We start from the raw sequence: 18,565 nt of genomic DNA on the forward strand, positions 1-18,565 counted from the left end.
TTTAATTCGGCTCTCAATATTTATATTGAAACCCTTTGTATGTGTTTATATAATGGTGTGCCTGTTTATATAAGGTATCTAGAGTGAAGACAAAGGACCCATTGTCAGAGTATGGAAAGTTCCAGAGCAGAAACATACATACTAGCAGGTCAGTTGCCAAATTTTGATCAATAATCATTGGAAGCATGTTGCATTGTACTCAATATACATTTTAGGTAGGATTACTAACTATTGTTCTGGTCTTAGCAAAGAAAGAGAATCCAAATGGGAAAGGAGCTTAGGTTCCCTGCAAGTTTACAATCTACTGCTTATTCCGTTATCCTGTCTAGCCTCCCCAGTGTTTGGGGAGTGAGTATCATTTTTGTCTCAGAACAGACATCTAGCTGCTTAGAATCATAAAAGTGTAGCATTGGAATGGACCCTGAGGGTCATCTAGCCCAACCTCCTGCAATGCAGGAATCTTTTGCCCAAAGTGGGGCTCAAACCCACAACCCTGTGTTTAAGAGCTTCATGCTCTACTGACTGAACTATCCAAGGCGTGTATTATCCCTACACACTTATACTGGTGTTCTCTTCAAATACCTGAAGGGGTGTTACATAGAATAATCCCGCCCTCTGCTGTCCCAAGTTCTCGTGGTCTTAAATTACAGGAGGGCAGATTATGGTTGAGCATTAGGAACAACAGCAGTTTGACAATGGAACTGCTGGGATTAGGATTTGGGCTGCACAACTGGGTGAGGCTGGGCATCCATTGGGAGTGCCCTAGCTCTAGATTCCCTGTGTCAAGCAGGGGTTTAGACTATGTAGCCCATCTAGTCCAGCTCACTATTCTCAGGGGGGCCAGCCAGATGCCTATGGGAAGTTTACAAGCAGGACCTGAGCTCAAGAGTGCTCTCCCCCAGTGGTGGACCTACATTTTGGGGGTCCCAAAGCTTGAGCTGTCATGAGGGCCCTTTCACAACCAGCAACGAGATCTGGCTAACGACTGTTATATTATTCGGGGGGGGGGGTTGTTCCATAACAAATCACCACAACCGTGCCACTGTGTGTCAAGCTTTGTGATTGTTGAAATATATACAGCCAAATAATAATCAATTTGAGTCGTTCGAAACAAATTTGGTCTACTAGACTTATTTTTAAAAAAAACAATGTGGGCTAAAATTGCTTATGGGGCCCCTCTGGAATTAGGAGCCCTGAAGTTTCATCTCCATTAGTTTCCTAGTAGATCCATCCCTGCTCTCCTAACTTCTAATTCCCAGTAACTGGGATTCAGAGACATACTGCCTCCAACATAGACATCATGGCTCCTCAGACAATGAGAGTGCCCAGTGTATCTTTAGATCTGGACTCCCTAATCATCTCAACAGAATACAGTGGTACCTTGGGTTACATACGCTTCAGGTTACAGACTCCACTAACCCAGAAATAGTGCTTCAGGTTAAGAACTTAGCTTCAGAATGAGAACAGAAATTGTGCTCCGGCAGCGCGGCAGCAGCAGGAGGCCCCATTAGCTAAAGTGGTGCTTCAGGTTAAGAACAGTTTCAGGTTAAGTATGGACCTCCAGAACGAATTGAGTACTTAACCCAAGGTACTTAACCACTATCTTCCTTTTAAAAATATTTTTGAATATATGAAACTAATGTTTTACATTCAATATGTTTTACATACAACATACAAACAGTGCAGTCCTGTACATGTCAACTCGCTGAGTTCAATGGAACTTATTTCCAGATAAGTGTGTATAGGATTGCAGCCTGAAAGAATATGTAATATATAAGCCTGTCACATCTTCTGTTTGTTAATATAATACAGCATCTCATGGGCGTAATGGGAATATTGATGTTAGGCATGCCTTCATTTTATAAGGGTGCCATCTCCTCAGTCATTGGAATCCAAATAAGAAAGAAAACACGTTGTCAGGTTTTCCCACAGTTGTTTTCAGTATTTCTCCTCCTGTGTATAAAACCCAAAATGCAATTTATCATGATGGCAAATATTGTTTTTACCAAGGAAAGCATACACAATGTGGATATATTTTTTTGTTATCTGCAATATTCATTCCTTTGCAAAAAGCATTTACAAGCTGAGGCTCATTTTTCTATGCAACTATTTTCATGAAATGGAAATAAAAGAATGCTGCTTTATTGCCTGAAGAAAATATATTTGAAGTACGGTTATGTATCATCTATTATATGTATATTGAATTGGCTGGGAAAAGTAGCTTTTCTCTTGCCCCTGATATTGCCATACAGAATTTTTGAACTACATTCCCCCTTCCCCCCATTTTAATAATCTTATGTAACATATACATTACATTTTATCAATAACAATGTCTATTTTAAACAAGAAGAATTCATAAGAAGAGATGTTTGGCTATGGTACTCTGGGAAGTTCTACAGAAGCCCCCTCAATATATTCCATTCTAAACTGAGCCTGTAATTTGAAAGGCCAATTCAATCAGATTTTAAATTATTGGGAAAGTGGAATGATAGTGCTACAGACAATTGGAGTAGGCTCTATTGGGCTAGATGAACCAATAGCTTGACTTGGTATAAAACAGTTTTCTGTATAGAAATACATACTGTACATGTGTTTCTATGAACACTTGAAACTGCCTTGTATAGAGAGAGTCACATCCTTGGTCCATCTATCTTCAGTACCAGAAGACCATTGGTCTACCTGCCTCAATATATTCAGTGTTGTGATTCTCCTATGTCTTAGACAGGTCCTGCTATCTGGGATCATTTAATGCCATTATGATGATAAAACCTGGGACCTCTAAATCATGTGCTGTACTATTGACTTAAGGCCTTGCTCCTTGAAGTATACATGCCCTTGCACCTACAGATATTAACAATGACCCAAACTTGTTCCTTACTGCATCGTTCTGAACCAGTGCCAGCGCTTAATAAACAAAGCTCTTTGCTCTTAAGAACAGGGTTCTCAAAAGCTCCTGCAAGGAAGTGAGTGCCCTCTAGTGAGCGAGTCTGGCTGAGAATAATGCAGATCGGATGCAAGGTATACAGTACAGTCAAGAGGTGACTATGGCAGTGAGGACAAAATGAAGTGAGACTTTTCTTTTCATCTCTGTTCTGACAGGGAGGAAAGGTGGGAAAGAGAAAGCATCGTAACAGGAAACTTTAAGAAATGCTCAGTGTGCTTCAGCATATGTATATACTTTTCTTAGGAGCAACAGAATATAACTTGAGCTAACTCAGTAGGGCATGATAGCCCAAAAGCTTTGTGTTTTGAGTATCACAAACAACATTCCTTTGTCCCTGAGAAAGGTATAACCCTTTAAAGAGGACTGGATAAATTCATGGAGTATAAGGCTAGCCATGGTAGCTGTGTTGTAGCTCCACAGTCAAAAGTGCTGGGATCCACAAATGGGGAGGGGACTGTTGTGTCCAGGTCCCACTTCTCATAGCCATTTGGGATCCACTTAGAAGCCACCTGGGCAATTATGTGGCATATAAATAAATTAGCAACCGTGAGAACAGGATCCTGGAGTCGACAGGCCTTTTGGCCTGATCTAGCAGGGATCTTCTTATGCGCCTGAGTATAATATCATAATGCAGCTAGACTTTCATAGTTGATGTCAATGTTTCCTATAACTTGACACCATTAATGATTTGGTTTTGTTCTTTTTACTTCCACCCCCCTCCCCTTGCAGGTTGTTCAGATGGAATTTAAAGCAAGTGTCACTAGCAAGTGACTAGAAGATCACTGCTGATCTTCCCTCTTCCACCCAACTATCAAAGCTGCAGGGGCCCTGTTCTCTTTTGCATCTGGTCACCCTCCTTCCTAGTGCATGGCATTGCTCTCTTTTTCTGCTAAAATGTCTAGCCACAATGCTCCAGTAACCATTTTCTTTTGGCTGCGTGTGTGTTTGTTTGTTTCAGTACTGCTGCCTGTATCCTTGACATTCACTTTTCCCCCTCCTCGGCTGTGGAGCAGGCTCAGCAGCCATCTGTTCCTCATAGTATTTGCTTGGATTCTAATAAAGACACATCAAAGCCATCAGAGGCAGTGACTATGGTCCTTTGGGTGGCACCTTTTCAGACACAGCCTGAACATAATGTATACAGAGGACTTGAAAAGTTAAGAGATTTATTGTGGCATAAGCTTTCTTGCAACTGAAGCCCACTTCATCAGAGGTGTGAAATGTGGTCTCGGGTTGGTTGATACATGAATATGGATGGTGGGTGGGATGAAAACAGTGAGGCCAAAAGGCCACGATACTTCAAGTCTCTGGTTTGTCTATGCAAAGCTCAGAAATATATGAGATAATGACCATTCACAATAAAAGTCATTACAGTGGTGTTATAACAATATTGGAGCCCATTTTCAGCTGACCTAGCATATCTGTCCTGCCACTTTTAACAGATTTGTTGACATTGAGTCATTTCAGAAGTCTAGGACAAGGCATTTCAGTGCAGGAGAGGGGACAAAGACCAAAATGATGCTGTCAAAGACATTCCAAAGTAAATTGCAAGAAATTGGTGTGTTTCTGTTTAGTTATTCATTTGTTTGATTGTTCATTACACTTATTTCCTGCCTTTCCTCCAGGGGACTCAAGGCAGCATCCATGGTTGGTTCTCTTCTGCACTCCCTCATTTCATCCTCACAAGAACCCTGTGAGATAGGTAAGATGAGAGAAAGTGACTTTCTCAAGGTCCCCAGGTGAGCTCCATGGCTGCATTGAGGATGTGAACCTGAGACCTTTAGGACCAAGACTGACACTCCAACAATTATATCTCATTGTCTCTCTTTTCTAAAGACCATTTCCTTATCTTTTAAAAGACTTCATAAGAACTATAGTGATGTTCACAGGCTTTATTTTAAGCAAATGGATTTGTACTTTCAGCAACTATGCCATGTGCAAAGATCCATTTAATTGTTTATAACACTCAGGTTATAGAAATTCTGAGCTGGCTGGGATATTAGACAACCCATGGTGAATAATAAGCACCTGTGGTCTAAAACACAAGAGAGAGGGCATGCTGTCTTCCCTAAGCACCTCTTCTGCTTGTTGGGGATTGCATTGCTACAAACATTGAAAAGAATATTTTCATGGGATTATCCTGCTTCGGCCTGAGCACTGAGTTTATTTGCTTCCCACTAATAACTGATCTGAAAATTGTTTCAGGATCTTTTAACAACATACCTTTTTAGGTGTACTCCTAAAAATGTAATGTGCAAATCTGTTTCATACAGAGAATAACACCTTTGCTTTGTTTTGTTACTCTGTAATGTGTGAAACGTCTTTCAGTCCATGGATCAGCTCACATCTCATAGCTCTCAAACACTTTATATTTATGATGGTGGTTGGTTGGTTGGTTGGTTGGTTGGTTGGTTGGTTGGTTGGCTTGCTTGCTTGCTTTTCAGGTTGTCTTTTTAAGGGCCTCTGCAAGTGCTCTGGGAGTTGTTCATATTCCTAGGAGTCTGTTTAAATAACAACAAAACCTGTCTTCTAACAGTGAAAAGCCAGGTGTGTTAGAAGTTTATTAAAATCAGTTACTCCTTACCTGCAAATGTTTTCACCTTGGTTGAAAGTCCTATTCTTGGACCTTGATCCTATTCTCTCACCTTGTAGCATACAAAAATCCACATAAAATTTGTTAACCCAGACAGAGAGAATTTTGGAAGATGCTGGGCCACATGAAAATCTGATATATTCTATGCCCTACACACACACACACACACACACACACACACACACACACGTCGCTGTTAATTAACTCACCAAATTGTTCAAAGCCAGTCAACTGTCCTCCTGATGCTCCCTTGTTTGGAAACCCCTCCCCACCCCCCACCCATCAAACAATTTTGTCTCTCTGTAGCAGAAAACGTTTGTGTCTTTTCCTAAGGCTGTGTACAAACCATACCTTTTACAGCACATTTAAAGCATGCACACCCCTCCCATAGAATTTTGAGTACTCTAGTTTGCCCCTCACAGAGCTACAATTCCCAGCACCCTTAACAAACTACAGTTCCTGTGTTTCTTGGAGGTGCAGTAAATGTATGGATGGGGCTCACATAGGGAACTGGGCATCCTCCTCACCCATACACCCTCACCCTGAGAATGTAAAAATTATACACACAGCTCTGGCATAAAATGGGTGCCTGGCATAAGCATTTATGCTAGGACTGAAGGGGATGCAAAGCTGTGTCATACTAGATGGTTTTAGTGTCCATGCACCATTCAAGAAGCAGCTGTGAAATTGGGATGGTCCCCACCATGGCTGTTTTTACACCAGAGTGCTAAATCAGAAGCAGGGTGGGATAGTTCTCAAGTATGTCGCAGGCAAATACTTGACAGCCTTTTGGACAAGTGCCTCTGCTGTAGTTTGGACTATCTCGGATCCACACAGGGGTTGTTCTGGTCCTCAAGTACATTGTGAGTGGCAGGTATGTTCAAAAGCTCTGAATTTGGGAGGCAAAGCCCAAATCACTCTCCGAGGGAAAGAGGGGTGGATATGTATGGGGAGGGCATGCCACATAGGTGGCAGCAGCTGGGAAACAATGCTGAAAGCCTGAGGCCATCCAGCCCTCTTCTCCCACAGCACAGGTGGCAAGATGCAGGGTGGAGTCACTCACAGAACTTTGAGGACAGGTGGTGGAAATATATATCGGATACAAGCTTTTTAGCGGGGTCTTTTTCAGAGTGGCACCTCAGCTATGTAGTGGTCTCCCCATACAGACTCACCTTGCACCCCAAATCCTTCTGCATCACCCAGGATTTAAAATTGTGTTTTAAATTCAGGCTGTATATTGCTTTATGCTTTTATGTCAATTGTTTTATGTTGTCTCTCTGGGTGGTTTTTTGGTGGATCGTGCTCCTGTCTTTTACTGTTCCTTGTTGGTTTCAATCCCTGCGTGTTGTATTTTTAATATTGCTTCCTCTGTAAGCTTGGCTTTGCTTCTAAGCTTAACCCAGGGAATATTTATTCATAGCTATCGATGAGCAGCTGTATAACTAGGACATAACTGATGAACTAATTGACGGGCAGCTATATAACTTTAATGAACATATAAATATGGCTTGGCAAACTGTTGAGCACCAGAGTGACGTTCCCAATGGCATCCCTTCACTATGATCTGAGGAACTGATTCACGTCCAACATCCTCCCTCGACGCTGGACGACTCAGGGTCAGAGCCTTCGAAAGCGGGAAGAGATCTATCCTGCCAACATCCACTCCTCACAGCTAGAGGGGAGAAAAATATGACCTCAACACGGGGGAAGGGTGCACCCGTCCCAAGTGGCAGACTGGAAGTACTCGTGTCCTGTCCCTTCCCAGCGCCATCCATTTTTTACGGGGGGAAAGCTACCTCGGGGTGAAATGGATCCCTGAGTGGGGTGGGGAGATGGGGGGACGGCCGGTGAGTAGTGCATCTGCCCACCCACGCCGGGGAACAAGAGAGTCGTGCGTCGTCTGTTGGCCTCGGGCAGCGTGCGAGAGCCCCCTTCCTCCCCCTCCCCAGAGTGCCAGGAGCTCCTACTGGATGTCGTCGGTGCTGCGTCACATGGAGGCTGGAAGCGATTGGGGAAGGCTCGGCGTTTCTCTTTTTTGACTAATTATAAAGTCGCTCGCTCCACTTCCCCGGGTGCTGACTTTGCTGGAGAGCTCCCGAGCCCACGGAACAGACCAGCCTCGGGAAAGGGAAAGGAGGCAGGCAAGGAGCGGCTCGTCCTCGAAGTTCGCTTCTCGACCATGTAAGCTCTGCTGGAGCCGGCCAGCCTCGAGGGAGCTGTCCGCAGCGCGGCGTTAAACTCTCGTCCATGCCTTGACTCGCTTGTTTTGTTTTCTCTCTTTCTCCCCGCAGCTCCTCGACAGCCGCACCTGCGCTCTTCTTTTAAAAGAAGAAGGAAAAACCACCGAGCGAGATACTCTAAACTTCAACGGAGCAGCTGCTCACTTCAGAAGAACGGCTCGAGAAGAGGTAAGGGGACGGAGGGAGATGGGCGTCGAGGGACGGGAGGGGATTCCTCCTCAGCCTCTTTCCAGCAGCCCAATGGACACTCTCGTTTCTACTTAGTGCAGAAGGTCTCAGGTTTCCACCCCCGGTGTTTCCAGGTAGGGCTGGAAAGGGCTCCTGCATGAAATCCTGGCTAGCTTCTACCAGCCAGGTTGGCAACACTGAGCTGGATGGAACAGTATGAGGCAGCTTCCTATGTAAATCCATGGGAATGGGTTGCATGTTTTTGCTGGTGCTGCAAGCTTTGCCATGAACGTGGATCAAACTCTGTCCTGTCACCAGTGATGTGCTCCCTTTCCTTATGGGACTAACACCACCGTCTTCTTGCCTTCTCTTGACCTGGTGGCCAAGACCAATGCTAGTCAATATCTGTTCTTCCAAACTCCTAGACAAGGTGTCTCAGTTTAGATACCTATTTAATAAACCCACTTTACTTGTGCTCTTGTGATATAGCCATCAGTGTGATTAAAGAGTAGCAGAGAGGATCAACATTTGCCCTCCCAACCAAGGTATGTCAAATGTCATTCTAAACAGCATGAGGAACCATGTATACAGAACCAATGAGTGGTAATTATTCCAGGTTAATTAATTTTTGGAGGAAGGCAAAAATGAAGGGATTCAACTCATAGTTCTTTTAAATGCTTCTTTGTTCATTGGTAACTTTCAGGACCCTACATGTTCAAATGAAGCAGCACAATTATAAATCAGGAACGTGGTCTCTGGACTAAGGAATGAGAGATAGGCACTCTAACTTTCTGATGTGCAACATTAACACATTAGATTTATAAGAGCTTGGATAGATTTTAATGCTTTGGTCTTCAGTGTTCTTTCTTTGAAGCATCTGCTTGATTATGAGCAAATTTGTTCAAATCCATGGTTGTAGAGGGTGTCATTGGTGTATGATGGTTAGTGCTCTTTCACCAAACTTCCTTGTGCATATCAATTTGGAACGCAATGTATGTGCCTTGAACAAGGAAGCAAGTGATTAAGTTCAATTATATTTTTTTTCTTTTTGCAGACCATGACATTTCTTCTGAGATGTTATTTCTTGCTCTTCGCTCTTAACACATGCCTCATCCTTACAGTTCAGGCAGAATGCAGCAAAGACTGTGCATCTTGCACCCACCGATTGGCATATCATGCAGACATCAACCCCCTGGTAAGCAGAATTTAGGCTTGTTTCTGAAGAACCCAGTTAATTTATTAGCCATTTAAGAAGCCTATTATTACTCACATTCCATCTCTACCTATCGCAAGGTGGTTACAATAATGTACAATATGTAATAAATAACAACAACTTTAAAATACTTTAAAACAACACAAAAAACAGTATATGAATTTTGAAAAACCAATATAAAATAGAAATGATGAATTACCATGAAAAGCTCTGCTAGTGCAATCAGATTACAAAACTCAAAATTGTGTGTCTCTAACACAGATTAGCCACCCCCTAATGCACTTTAGCCATTCTTGAAGGGCTGTTAAATAATATTGCAATGTTGTTTTTTACATATGTTTGTGTATAATGTGTTGCTTCCAATATGTATAAATGAACCTGAGTACAGCATCAGAGAGAATGAGTTATTCTGGATTAACAATGCACAATACCAGCATGTAATTCTATATGCCCTCAGAGACATATACCTTTCCTCCAAGGAACTTAAATATGTGCTTCTTCACCCACTAGCAGAAGATTGCCTGAAACCTGATCTTAGTGTAACTGAAGATCATATTGAATACTTAATATTTAGAGTTAAATTATCTATGCTTCTTTGATAAATTAATAATAAATAATCACAAAACTTGTCATATTGGCTTATGCTACACTTCTGTACTTCACTACCAGCTAGTTCAGCTAGTTCAGCACCTTGGAGAACTCCCACATTTCTCACTGTTCAAATACTAGATCTAGCTTGGTTATGTAATCATGGAACTGATGAGCATAGGAAATGAGGCAGAAGGAATAGGATTATTTTTGCTTACGTAAAGTATGTAAATTGGGTGTTTGCATCCCTAAAATTATATATGAAACCTATTGTTTCATGAACTCTGAAGACTTCAATTCCATTGTTCATTACTGTTTCCCTGTACAATACTTATCCCAGAGTTATGGTGGTGGCATAATTAATACTATTCTTGGGTTTTGTAGCCTGTTCCTGGAGCTGGTTATTTTGATCTGCTGTAAGTCTTTAGGCACCATCAATGAACTAATTGGCCAAGGTGCATATAAACATGATTCAGGAAAATACAGCAGGCACAGTTCAAAAATGGATGGTTTCCTTTTTGAGCCCATTTCAACTTTGCCTTTGATTTTGCTGGAGAATGTATGCCTTCTCTATCAAATATTGCTTGCCTGAATATCCGAAGGTTTATGTGTTGTCTGCTTGAGATCCTCAGTGGTACAGATTGTTTGGCGTAATCAGTCTGCATGGGTTCATGTGAACTCATATTGGCATTTGGCTCTTCCAACTCTAATGCTCAGATCCATAATAATGCACAACTAGTTCCATTTGCTCATGAGGCATTTGAACTTCGGTGGCTCAAACTGCAATCCATGCCAAATGGCAAGCCAGTTTTGAAATGTATTATTTAATTAGGTATTAAATGTACACCCCACCTTTTCTCCAAGTAGCCTAAGGTGGCATGCATAACTTTTTCATCCCATCTCAATTTTACCCCACAACAGCCCTGGGGGTTGGGTTGAGCTGGGTTGGGTTGGGTTAGGTTAGGTTAGGTTAGGATAGGTTAGGTAGTAAAGGGTCATTGAGTGAATTGCATGACTGATTGAAAATTTGAACCTGGTTTCCAAGCCTTGCAACAGCCCAAAATGAGATGAGCTTCAAAGGGAGCTTTTGATCTGGCATGTTTCAGAGGTTCTGGTCTTCAAAAGTAATATTTTTAGAAGTCCCATGGGGTTCACAAAAGTCCTTCAACTCCCCTAAGTGAACTCTTGCTTTCTAGCCAAATCTGCTAGATGGGAATCTGTGGGAGAGTCATAGAGGGAAACATGCTTCTGCCTCTGCACTCGGTCTTGCTGGCATTTGCAAGCCTGGGGCAAAAGAATAGCAGACATTTGTTTATAATACCCATATTCCACACCTGTCCAAAATTTCCTTCACCATCTTTTTGCTGAGGGTGCTAGAGACAGTGGAGATGCAGAACTGTTTTTGAATGTGGAAATTAGGCATCACCAGGGAACTGACCTTTAACAACCCCATGGGGAAAAAATATGAAGTACCATGTTGCTTCATCTCCATGTACATCAAAGGGAATGGAGGTTGTTCAAATTTTCAGTCAGACATGCAATTCAAGAGGTTCAAGAGGGTTCCTGTAATTTTGTTAGGCTTTTATTGTTGTGCTTTATTATTTTCTTCATAACTGCATATATTGCAGGATTGTAACAAGGGTCCAGAAACATAGGAACTTGCAACTAAAAGTGTTTATTTAAGTTCAGGACTCTTGTTATTTTGACTATATAAAGTTGAAATCCTGTACCCCGGGAATAAGTCCCATTGCATACAGTGCGATTTACTTCTGACTGAGTACTAGAACATACTAGACTGCATACTAGAACATTAAAGATCCATGTAAAAAAGGTATGGTCACATCAGATCACTTGTTTTAGTACTCACTGGCAACTCTTAACAATGTTTCAGAGCACATTATCCATAAACTGGTGGGCTGTACTGCAAATTAAATACGCCATGTTCTAAATTTGTTTCCATTTTAAGCTGTTAACAGATGACATATTTTGACAAAATGTTTGAGCTGGCATTAGATGAAGTACTTTGTACATGAATAGAATTGGTTTTAACATTTCTTTCTGCTATAGTGTTTGATACCATCACCCTTATTATATAATCCACTATAAATCACCTTCATTAAGACTAGACTAAGGAAATAGAAACGTTAATACGGAATGATATATTCCTTGTGTTTAATTTTCACGTCGAAATTAATGGGATGTGCTTGAATTTGGGAGGAAGTTAAGTGGCTCTTTATTTTAGTGTGTATTTGAACCTATGTTGTTTATAACCATTGTATAACTGTTCTGTCTTGCCTGAAAGAAAAAAAAGAGGGGGGGGACCCAAGGAAGTTAGACAGCATAAGGTAAAAAGGTACCTAGAATTACTACATATAAATATGTTGCACAGCGGTACCTCGGGTTACATATGCTTCAGGTAACATACGCTTCAGGTTACAGACTCCGCTAACCCAGAAATAGTGCTTCAGGTTAAGAACTTTGCTTCAGGATGAGAACAGAAATCGTGCTCCAGCGGTGCGGCAGCAGCAGGAGGCCCCATTAGCTAAAGTGGTGCTTCAGGTTAAGAACAGTTTCAGGTTAAGAACGGACCTCCAGAACGAATTAAGTACTTAACCCAAGGTACCACTGTAACTCTTTGAAAGGGAATAGATTTTGTAGTGGCTATCTGTTTTCCAGATTGTTCATTTATACATGCAAATGACAGCTCTATTGGGAACAATAGTAGATGAAGATCGTGTTCATAATGATTAACATTTGCATACCATCCTTCATCCATAGATCTCAAGACAGTTCATCACATAAAAATCCAGTTAAAAAAACACAAAATACATAATCAAAACCAAAACAAACCACTAACCTACCCACCCCATCCTCCCACCCACTGAAAGAGATGTTTACAGTCACTGTTAGGACACCTACTTTATTCCAGATATTCCTATTCAAGCATGAACAGCTTCTATTTTGCAGATGGGGGGGGGTGGGCGGCGGCTGAATATTAACTACCCCTGTATCAGAACTGAGCCACAGGCAGCCCTTACACAGTGCCTGCTATAATTTTTTTTGGAAGGGTGTAAAACCTCAGTCTGGGGTCCTCCTTTCCTCTGGATTCCATTTTCAATCCAACCAACAATTTTAATCAGAACCCTCTGAGATATTCATTACCAGCACAAACTATCCAAATTGTCATACTATAGACAATACATTGGATAATTTACACCACAAGCATATATTGACTAACATTTCAAACAACATTTTGCAAACCACTGCTGTCACTTCTCAAGCAATGAGCTAGGTGTTCCAACCATCATGTTAGATATAATAAATGGGGATTCTGAAATTTGTTATCAGTATTAGACATTTTTGTTGTTGTTTAACTTTAATATGGATGTGCTGGCATGGTTTTTAAGAAGACTTTTTGGTGTATTGGGCTATTTATTTTTGTGCTACAATGATTTTATTTCTTTCTATGATGTATCCCTGTTTAAAATTTTGGAAGGCCTTCTGTGAGGAAGTTATACTAAACTGTGTGGTCTAAATATGCAAAATAAAACAAAAAATAATCCTTCCTTTGAATGAATAATCTATGGTTCTGTTGAAAAGATGCTTGCTTCCAATAGGGTTGTATTAACTAGCTGGTACAGCAACCCTGTGATCCCCATCCTATGTGAGCAGACAGCCAGAATTGCCCAGGGAGGGCCATGCATGCCAGCACAATGATGCGTGCATTTACAGCAACTTAAATTTCAGCAAATGAAGTGGTGTAGGGCCGCTGTGTGGAAGTGCTGCTTCAAAAGCCAATCCCTTCACATCAGTGCCTTGAGCCGGCCACATGCTCAGCAGCCCCCACCCCCAAGGTCATGTGTTACCTGCTTTGTTGTTGGCAGATGTTGGTTGAGACTGTACCTGCCCGCAGACTTTCTTACCAGAGTGGTGCATGCTCTAGTTATCTCCTGCTTGGACTACTGCAATGCGCTCTACGTGGGGCTACCTTTGAAGGTGACCCGGAAACTGCAATTAATCCTGAATGCGGCAGCTAGACTGGTGACTGGGAGTGGCCGCCGGGACCATATAACACCGGTCCTGAGAGATCTGCATTGGCTCCCAGTATGTTTCCGAGCACAATTCAAAGTGTTCGTGCTGACCTTTAAATCCCTAAACGGCCTTAGTCCTGTATACCTGAAGGAGTATCTCCACCTCCATCATTCAGCCCAGACACTGAGATCCAGCGTGGGGGCCTTCTGGTGGTTCCCTCATTGCAAGAAGTGAGGTTACAGGGAACCAGAAAGAGGGCCTTCTCGGTAGTGGCATCTGCCCTGTGGAACGCCCTCCCATACATTAAGATGCAGATAGCCAGTCTCTGTGTGTGCAGCCCACAGACAGCTGTAGTTCCATCAACAAATGTAAGAAAAGGGTTAAGGACTTAGACTGCATGTAGTCCACTCACATTTGCTATCTGCTCTCATTAGGTTTGCCGGGCTTCCCTTCTGGCTCTGTGCCGTGTAATACATTTCATCTTTAATAAAGAAATGCATTTTGGGGAAAATGTGATGATGCATCTCTTCTTGTCAATGTAAATCCCACCACAAATCTCAAAGCAATGCTAAGCCAACACAGGTTAATGGTTCCCAGTGAGCTAAGTATTTCAGAGAAAGATAAAAATAGATCGTTGTGACATTGCCCCCCCCCCATCACCCAATTATAAAGAACTTGGTTTTATATTCTAACATATGGATTTCTAGTATTGCTGCTTTTAACAAGGCAAAAAGAAGTCACAAATATGTTCTTACTTTGTAAATCAAACTATTTTTCAGGCATGTACACTAGAATGTGAAGGAAAGTTGCCTTCTGCCAAGGCCTGGGAAACCTGCAAAGACCTTCTGCAACTGAGTAAACTGGATCTTTCCCAGGAAGGCATTGGTGCCCTAGGGGACAACCCAAAAGAACAGGATGAGAGTCATTTGCTAGCCAAAAAATATGGTGGCTTCATGAAAAGATATGGTGGCTTCATGAAGAAGATGGATGAGCTCTACCATATAGAACCAGAGGAGGAACCTAATGGAGGAGAAATCCTTGCTAAAAGGTATGGAGGCTTTATGAAGAAGGATGCTGAAGATGATGCCTTGGCTAATTCTTCTGATCTGCTGAAGGAGCTTCTTGGAACAGGGGAAAATGCTGAAACTGGGCATTATCAGGATCTGAATGATGGTGAAATCATCAAGAGGTACGGTGGCTTCATGAGGAGCATCAAGCGCAGTCCTGAATCAGAAGATGATGCCAAAGAGCTGCAAAAGAGATATGGTGGCTTCATGAGAAGAGTGGGGAGGCCAGAGTGGTGGCTGGACTACCAGAAACGATATGGTGGATTTCTTAAGCGTTTTGCCGATTCTCTCCTTCCTTCAGATGAAGATGGAGAAAGTTATTCCAAAGAGGTTCCAGAGATGGAAAAAAGATATGGTGGATTTATGAGATTTTAATTACCTTCCATTTGTCCTTTTTGTCCCAAATCAAAGACTGCCTCATTGATCATAATTTATTGTCATGTGTTGCTTGTACTGTACAGTTTTTTACTGTCCTAGTTTATAATGCAACCTGCTGTCTGTTATTTCAAGTTCTGTGCTCTTTTAAGTCAACAAATAACTTCTGTAACGACTTCTAATTTGTCTGTTGTACTTTTCATGCTAAAACTATTTTAATTACCACAGCCATTTCTTTAAAACAGTGCAACTGCTTAGTTGTATATACAATAAATTGTTCATCCTAACTGCATACTATATCCTGAAGTATTTTTTCCCCAGCAATCACTACAATTCATTTCTTTCTGCACATGTGAAATTGAATTTATTTCCCTCTCCTTTCTCTTTCATTTTAATTTTTCAAATTTATTTTAGGAAACTTGAAGTGAATAGTCACTACAACAGGCATAGGCAACCTTTGGCCCTCCAGATGTTTTGGACTACAATTCCCGTCATCCCTGACCACTGGTCCTGTTAGCTAGGGATCATGGGAGTTGTAGGCCAAAACATCTGGAGGGCTGAAGGTTGCCTATGCCTGCACTACAACCATCTATGCCACACATACACATTAAAGCTCTAGAGGATGGTCAGTATATAATAATTTGTACACCTTGTTTGCAAACTGAATTAACAGTACACATCCCCATTTTAAGAAAGAAATTATAGTCTCAGAATTTCTGAGGACTTGCTATTTCTCAAATTTAACAACTTTTAACAGAATTCCAAACTGTATAATTCAATAGTGTTTAAATTAATAAAAATGACACCAAACTGCATTAGTTTGGGATCTTCCCATATTGTATATGTACAGAAATGGCTCTGCTGGATGTTGAGCTCAGGTTGCAGCTGATTACTATTACTATTTATTAAATTTGTATACTGCCCTTCATCCATAGATCTCAGGGCAGTTCACAGCATAAAAATACAAGATAAAAACACAAAACACATAATAAAAATAAGACCAAGAACAAAACTAACCAATACCTCGTCTCTCCCACCTGCTCTCACACAAATTTAAAAAGGTATAGGATGTTAATCAGCTCGAGGCCTGGTTAAAACGGAACATTGTTTCACCTTCTTGGAGCTGAATTAGCCTTTTGTCAGAATTATAGGAACTCATAGGAAGCTCAATATCTCTCAAGAACAATCCCAAAATGGATCTACACTTTGCACTGGCATTTCAAGATTTGCTTCTCTTTGGTTTTCTTTGGTTTTCTAACTACTTTCTCCATACATGTTCACCTCATATATAAATATCTGTGAGTCTATCTCACAGGATTATGTTGCTTCAAACAATGGACTAAATTCTGTAAGGATGAAGGTCAAGCTAACCTGGTCACTCACTAAAGGACTGTCATTGTTGCCATCCTAATTTTGTTTCATACACCCGCATGGCAATCAAATAGCAGTAAAACATATTAGAATTTGTTTCGGAAAGTAGTAGTTCAGGGTCTCTGTAGTGCACAGCAAATGGTGTAATTTACACTATGATTCCTTATGAGATTGGCCCAAGCACAAGGTGTAGCTACCCCTAATTTTATCCTCACAATCGGGTCAGGTAGACTTGACTGAGAGACTGTGATGAGTGGAGAATCACTGGGTGAGCCTCACTGATCAAAGAATTTGAACCTGGGTCTTCCCAGCCTAAGCCCAACACTCAGATCATTCCACTACATAGACTCCATTCGCTTTCAGCAGGGATGAGGATCCTGTGACCCTGCAGGTGTTGGGCTCCAACTCCCATCAGCCTCAGCTACCATCAGCCAAAAGCCATGGATGATGGGAGTTGCAGCCTAGGAAAATCTGGATTCCTCTTGCCTGCCTTACAGCATCCCAAGCTCCCTCTTTTCCTACACAATGAAGACTTCTCTTGCTTAGTTGTTTTCCTCCAGTTTCTTTTCAAGCTTTTCTCCAGCTGCAGGGCATCTGCTGCATAAACTTTTTGTGCATCTCTCTTTTCCCTACCCAGCCCTTTGAACTGTCAGATCTTATCTCGTTTCTTCCTTTCACAAAGGGCAAAAATCACAGCTTTTTCCATATGTTTGACAATACAGTTTATAATATTTTAAGGGGAACATCTTGTAATAGAGGATTAACATGGTGTCAGACAAAAGGAGGCATCTCTAAGTGAATGTGGCAGCAGTTGTGGAAAGGTTGCATGTAGTCTATATTCATTTGAAGACATTAGGAAAAATATTTAAAGTGTATAAATCATAGTTATTTTAGGGAAGCTTTTAATATTTGATGAATTATTGTATTTTAATATTTTGCTGGAAGCCACCCAGAGTGGCTGGGGAAACCCAGCCAGATGGGCGGGGTATAATAAATTATTATTATTATTATTATTATTATTATTATTATTATTATTATTACTACTACTACTACTACTACTACTACTGCTACTGCTACTACTACTACTACTACTACTACTTTAAAGGGTTAGAAAACAATCAATTTTTCCTCTCCTCATATTTTTAACTTTTTTTAAAAAAATGCATCTTTGTTTTAGAAGAAAACTCAAGGTAGCTGACATTACAGAATTAAACACAGCATAAAAGAATCAGTAGAACAATAATATCCACATTGAAACAGCAATCAATAAAACCTCCACATCTGCTGGAACAAGGTCGCTGATTATGGATGGGTTGCTGATTATCAGCGCTTCCTGGCACAACCACATCTTTGCCAAATAGCATACAAATAAGATGATCGTGATCATGATGATAACATTGGCAGTTACGAGGTCTGGGGCAGTTAGGATTCTAATGAAGGGCTAGGGAACTTGTGGCCCTCTGGAATTGTTGGGCTTCAACTATCAACAGCTACAGCCAGCATGGCAAAGGCCAGTGGTGGTGAGAGTCATTCCAGTCCAGCACATAGCTGTCAACGTTTCCCTTTTTTAAAGGGAAATTCCCTTATTCCGAATAGGATTCCTCACCAGAAAAGGGAAAAGTTGACAGCTGTGGTCCAGCAACACCTGGAGGGCTGCATGTTCCCCACCTCCTTTTCTAAACTGAAGGTGTCCTTTCTCCCAAAGACCTCTGCTCTCAATCAGAATGCATAGGAGGGAATTATGAGACAAGCTTGCTGTGAGTTCTGCAAGACTCATCCCGGTTCTGCTCATTTTCACCTGGCCTGAAAGGGAAGGATTCCGACTGCTCCTGCTGCTCACAGTGCCTAGAGAGCAATCAGGGTGGTGTCTTGTTTAGGGGTTACTCCTGGAAGCAACTTTTAGTTGTGGAGGAAATGTATTGTTTTTGCTCCTATTTGGATTCTCTTCTTGTATTTCTATGGTTAGGCCTCCGT

General features: G+C 41.5%; 2 protein-coding genes across 2 annotated transcripts in view; one reads left to right on the forward strand and one right to left on the reverse strand.

Moving 5' to 3' along the window:
• Window positions 1-18,565, reverse strand: part of LOC310713619 (uncharacterized protein) — a 59,089-nt gene that overhangs the window by 19,711 nt on the left and 20,813 nt on the right. The gene's annotated exons all lie outside the window — the stretch shown is intronic.
• PENK (proenkephalin) lies at window positions 7,587-15,512 on the forward strand. The gene is made up of 4 exons (XM_083518215.1): window positions 7,587-7,718; window positions 7,829-7,945; window positions 9,000-9,140; window positions 14,558-15,512. Exons 3-4 carry the CDS (start codon window positions 9,003-9,005, stop codon window positions 15,218-15,220), a joined length of 801 nt encoding a protein of 266 aa, XP_083374341.1. The 5' UTR covers window positions 7,587-7,718; window positions 7,829-7,945; window positions 9,000-9,002; the 3' UTR covers window positions 15,221-15,512.

Source organism: Podarcis liolepis (genome assembly GCF_965112155.1).
Source record: "Podarcis liolepis genome assembly, chromosome: 8".
In the NCBI taxonomy this organism is placed as follows: domain Eukaryota; kingdom Metazoa; phylum Chordata; class Lepidosauria; order Squamata; family Lacertidae; genus Podarcis; species Podarcis liolepis.